The sequence below is a fragment of the Polypterus senegalus genome, chromosome 11, assembly GCF_016835505.1.
Source record: "Polypterus senegalus isolate Bchr_013 chromosome 11, ASM1683550v1, whole genome shotgun sequence".
NCBI lineage: Eukaryota > Metazoa > Chordata > Cladistia > Polypteriformes > Polypteridae > Polypterus > Polypterus senegalus.
The window spans coordinates 96,445,092-96,451,091 of record NC_053164.1 but is presented as its reverse complement, the minus strand read 5'-3'; the positions used below and the strand labels follow the sequence as shown (position 1 = coordinate 96,451,091).

The following is a 6,000-nucleotide window of genomic DNA, read 5'->3' as shown; positions in this document are numbered from 1 at the left end:
ATCTCCATGGTTAAGTAATGGGTTATGTGGTCTGTGTTGAATCAGATATAGTACTCTGTACTACATTGACAAGCAATATGATTATTCTGTGTAAAATCAGTAAAATTATTTTTTAAAAATATCCTGACCTTTATATGCACTGTAAGAAGTTACTGTAGCTCCCCAGTTGTACTTTTGGTTGCTTTCATGTGGTACCAATTAATTTTATTTTCAAACCTCATAGAATAACTAAACTTCACATGAAAGCCAAGCTTAATTTGAATGCTGTCAGAATAGTTAATTAGATGTTTGTCTTAATTACTTGGTGTATAAGCATTAAATACCTATTTATACTAAACTAAGTAAGCATGGAATGGAGTAAGTGTACATTTGTGCAATTTTAACCAATACAGAATATCACATTTTAGATATATTCTATAACAGGATCATCTCCAGGCAGAGGAGTAGCTTCAGTGACAGACTTTTGTCACTGTCCTGTTCCACTGACAGACTGAGGAGATTGTTCCTCCCCCACACTATGCGACTCTTCAATTCCACCCGGGGAGTAAATGACGAACATTAATTTTATTTTAATTCTTTTCATTTTTATTACTATTTAATTTAATATTGTTTCTTTGTATCAGTATACTGCTGCTGGATTATGTGAATTTCCCCTTGGGATTAATAAAGTATCTATCTACTGTATATTTGTTTTAATAACCAGTTTTCTAAACACAGAATATTGCCTTGTTTTTAATTCTGCATAAATTAGGAATAGTCAAGAAGACTACAATTATCAGAGACTGATCAATTAAATTTACTTGTGTGTGTGTTATACCATCTTATTTCATTCGTAACAACTGGAAAAAAGCCACACTGAACTAATTGCTCTAAAAACTGTACATTTTAAACCAAAATTGCTGTAACATGCTAATGTATATAACTGAAACAAAAAGTACTGTATACATTGTTTAAGAAGTTTGCAGAAGTGTATTCTAATGTGCTTGTTCTTTCTAAAATCTTCTGACATATTTAAGTCATATAGTTTTAACAGTTCAAATGAATGGCAAGGTCCTGTGCGAGACAACTACATTACCATTTTTGGCACTGAGCTTGACATTTATGCATTAAAAGTTGACAAAGGATATTATGGTAAAATATTTATTCTAAATATAATACATTAAAATCTTAAATGTTGAAATTTATTAACATTTTCCCTCAATTTGTTTGGTATTGTTAAAAATATAATGGCAAATCATTATAAAAACAGTTGGGCTAGCATTTTTATGTTGATCATGAAAAACAAATGCAAGATGTACAAACCTTAGTTTTCACATTTAAATATTTCCAACTTAAAAAGGGCCCACATTTAGCATTGCAATTCACTTTATTCTTCTTCCTTCCCTACAGATGAACTATATCTAAAGGAATTCCAGTAACATTCACAAGTACAAAGATAAAAGAACAGTTTTGATATTCCATGCAAGTGATCCTATGTATCCTAAAAACAGGTAGTGTGTCAAAGCCGTGCAGATTTACAGGTGTAAAAATGTAAAGAGGGCTCTTCTGATGAACATCATCATGCTAAGGTTTTAAGTAGATCAAAGAGACTTTCGCTGACGTTTCATGAATGACAGTGTGTAATCACTAGTAGGCGTAACCTTTTGTCTTTTCATTTGGACTTGAGACTGAGCTGTAAGCTGAAGTTTGATGGCACTTGAATTGATCTTACTTGCAGATAGCAACTCTTTCATTCCTTTCATCTTTTCACTATGGAAAATGACTACTGGTCCAGTAATATTGGGTGTGGTAATACATGAGACTGGAGATGAGGAAGTGTTAGGTAAAGCCAATTTGCTTTCCTTTTCTTTATGACCTTCCCTTTCTTTCTCTTTTTCACGTTCAATTCCACGCAAAGATGTTGAAGTCCGACGTTTAGGATGTGGTACCATTTGCTCTACTGGTTTTTCAGGAGCTGACTTCTTAGCTGGGACAACTGGTGGTTCCTCTGGTTTTGATTCACGGCGAGGTCCTCGCCGCCGTGCCTCTCGTTGGTCCTCACTTGATTGGTCATCTTCATCTGGTGGTTCAGTGTCTTTGGTAATGATGGATACTTTCTGACGCACCTGTAATTTAAACAAAGTGCAAAATGAGATATGGAGATGCAAGCTATTTTCCTGTAATTCTTATGGTTTGTCATTTAGGAAATAAAGAAGAGGCTCTAGAAACAGTTTATGTTTTTATTGTCCTTCATTTATTATAAACTAATTAATTCAATTTTTATTTCAGTAAGAAAATGAAAACAATACTGCTGAGAAATGGATAACTGTGCTATCTCTCCATATGTTCCCCATTATGTGGAATCTTCTAAGAAATGTGTATTGACCATGCCTTAACAGTTGTTCAAAACTGAAATTAAACATATGCATTATCACATGTAAAAACATAAAATGTCAGAGTAATTAAAAAGCATTGGTTTCACTGTAAGATACAATGCATAAAGTTAGCCTGCTCTTCATTGAAAGTGTCATGGAGTGCATTTACATACACACAGGATAAGTAGAGTAACCCAGCGTAGGCAGAAACCTTGCCTGTGAAAAAAAAACCCTGTTTACATAAACAAGTCCACTTAGGGAATTCTCCTTTGGCAAAACACTCCAATATCAATGAAATGTGCCAATAAACAAGAGTTAAACATCCTCATCGGCTACCATGCATCCTATAACAAGCATGGAGCCTGTGTCTCCTAAGCAGAGTCTCTTATTTCTACAGGTTTCCTTTTCATATGCAGAGTGTTTGTTTATTAATTACTTACTTAGGAGTGACAGAATAAAATTATTCACATAAATACAATAGAAAAACAACATTTAATAATCACATTAAATATTACTAGAATAAATACAACAGACACAACATAACATATTGCTTTAGAGCATTTTCATTTCACATAATTAGAAAACCTTATAGTGATCTGATAATTTAAAATAGTCAAATATAATGAGTGCATTTAATTCTTAATCTTCCTGTAAAAAGTTATTCATTTAGTGGTTAGGTATATTTTGTGAGCTGCTTTTTACCCTATAATTATGAAAGTGATGAAATATCCCAAGCTGTATCTAGCAAGACTGATCTTTACTTACTTGACCATCAAAACGACTTAGAGACTGCACAAGAAATGTTGCCCAGCCTACGTGTAACACTGGTGTTGGACTTCCTTCTTCCCACTTGCAGATCCCATCATAAAAACGAAGCAGGTGTGCAAAACATTCTGGATCTTGCAAAGCAGAACGGGACTCTGACTGTTGCACAGATTCCTACAACAGACAAAATAATATTTAAAATTTGCCTTACCTGCAAAAGTGCATATTTTAAAACAATTCTAGATTAACACAGACCTGCAAGCATGAGTAGAGAGAATCCTGGTTTGATTTCCAAACAGGCATTGTCTGTTAATAGAGGTTACATGGCTGTGTCTCTGTGTGTTTTTCCCCAGGTACTTTGATCTTTCTCACCAAAAATAGAAATCTGCATGTTAAGTTAATTGATGATTCTAAATTGGCTCCATTAATGTGGGGTTGTACGTGTTTTAGTGTGCACTGTGATGAACAGGCAAACTTACCTATGGCTATGCTTCTCACATTGCAAATACTAACAGAAATGGCTCCTGCACCCACAACTTTGAGCTGGATTTAGTGGATTTCATAATGGATTGCTGGACTTTCAGTATTTAAAAAAACATATGACCAAAGCTAACTGATGTTGACTGGTGATTTGTCATCTGAAAGCATACACTATCATTGCTATCCAAATTTAACACCAACTACAGGTAGGCCTCTGTGAAATGAAAATGACATGATGTCAATATTAGTACAACAGGTCACAGATAAACACAGAAAGCCACCTACAACACCTTGAAAATGTATTTAGCTCCCAACCCTGTTTTTACATCAGCACAGTCTGGGATTTTGATCAATTTAAGTGGGGATTCTTAACTTATAATTTAAATATTATTTTTACAGTGCTGCCCTAAAGTAAAAGAAAATTATAAAGCATTAAAAATTAAATTCCAAAAGCTTAAATGTCAGCAATTTGTAAGTATTCGTCTCCCTGTTCAGTACTTGGTTAAACCAACTCTCTCAGCTATTACAGAGAGTAGTTTTGTTTGATAAGATTTTTAATTTTATTTTTGCACACAGCACAACTTGCCCATTCATTGTTATAAAGTTACTGAAATTATATCAGGGAGTCGTGGTGGACTGCAATTTTTAGGTTTCACCACAGATATTGAATGTGGTGAAAGTCAGGACTCTAATTGACCTTTAAAAGATCTTGATTTTCTACTTTTTAAAGATGCTTCCTTCCTGCTCTGGCAGTTCTGGGTCAATCTCCTGAAGAAAGACAAACTTTCCTCAGTTTAAGCTTTCTGGTACAGGTGAGCGGGTTTTTTTCCATGGTACACCTAAATTACGCAGCACTCATCTTCAATAAACTGCCAGTTCCTGCGTTACCTGAAGTGCAGTGTTAGATTTATGCCTCACGTACTGTACCACTAGCAGTATCTTCCAAGTAACGTTTTGCAAATTCCTTATGGGCAAAGATGTGTTCCAAAGCAAGGAATTCTTCCTTGCCACTCTTCCATAATGCCCCTTTTTGTACAATACTTTGGAGATCATTGAATCACAGTCACCGATTTCCACCACAAACTCAGACTTACATTTATCAGGGAGACTACTGTGATGCCAAGTGTTCTTTATTTGTATCTACATTTAGAGAAGCGGCCTGACCTAGACAGTGTAGCTGTAGTTTTATGTTATTCCCATTTCCACATGATGGAATGCATTGAGCTCTAAGGTATGTTTAGTACCTTTCAGATCATTTGTACCTTTCCTCTTATATTTCTCCATAATCATATTCTTGACTTGTTTTGAATGCTCTTTTGTCCTCATTTTTGTTCATTTTGAGGAAAATCTCTACCACACTGTAAGACCTCAGAGAGGGAGGGAGTATTTGTCATCATCAATAAACTCAGAACAGATGATCCACCCATTCCCTACACAGGTGGACACCATTGACAAATTGGGCGAATCGGTAAGGCGAATACAGTGCATCTGAACAAAAGTAGTCTTAGATTTCCAAGGGATATGAATACTTTTTTAAAATCTCAAAATTTTGATTTTTCCATTTTAGTGAAATGTTGAATGTTTACTATATAAGAAGTTTAGAATATGAGGGTGAAAATAGTTCTGGGGGCTGAATATAATTTGCAATGCATTGTACCCTCATTCATTTGCCATTCCTGTTTATTTCAAGCAGTTTATATAAAAAATAAATTTAATCTGAAATAAACATCCCCTTCTATAATTCATTGTACCTAAGTCACCAAGAACATCATTTATTCTTTTGAGGAAAAAGAGAATTTTTATAATTTATTACAGATTTATGGAGCTGTCTATGTGGAGACCGTTACATTCAATGTAGAGGCATGAAACACAGGGTGATAATTCTTGAAAATTATTTTTGTCTTTTCATTATTTTGTATATATGGAGTGCAATCGTTTCTGGTTATTTTTATGTTTGATGATAATGAATGCAGATTATTGTCACTTTACTATTTAATAGTCATTTTAAACAAAAAACTTTATTAAAACAAAATTAAGCTCCCCACAGTCAAAGAATTAATTTGGGCGCTACCAGTGAACATTCTTAATACTGGATAAAAACACTGTGTCTGAATTATTTTATTTACTAGGGGCTTCTGCTCCCTGCTCGCTTCGCTCGCCAACCCCCGGGCGGTTGCTACACGCCAGCCACTTCACAGTTCTGCCGCTCACGTATGGGGAAAGCAGATGTACAATAACAATTTTATACTACAGTGAGCAATTAACCATAGTAAAAATAGTAAAACGTAATAAATTGAAAATTAGGTTTCATATTACGTTAGAGGTATTTGTTGCGTTATAAGTTTTCCTTCTGTTTGGTTTTGAAATTAACACGCAAATACTTTTTAAATGTACACTTTTA

At 34.5% G+C, this 6,000-nt stretch overlaps 1 protein-coding gene across 2 annotated transcripts in view; it reads right to left on the bottom strand.

Annotated features, from left to right (window-relative positions):
- Positions 1–626: 626 nt before the first annotated feature.
- Positions 627–6,000, bottom strand: part of men1 (multiple endocrine neoplasia I) — a 63,363-nt gene continuing 57,989 nt past the window's right edge. For both annotated transcript variants that reach the window (XM_039769321.1, XM_039769323.1), the window contains exons 9-10: positions 3,120–3,293; positions 627–2,105 (exon numbers count right to left, since the gene is read on the bottom strand). In XM_039769321.1, the coding sequence (XP_039625255.1) occupies positions 1,581–2,105; positions 3,120–3,293 (699 nt within the window). In that variant the 3' untranslated portion in view covers positions 627–1,580. The remainder of the gene's footprint in view (positions 2,106–3,119; positions 3,294–6,000) is intronic.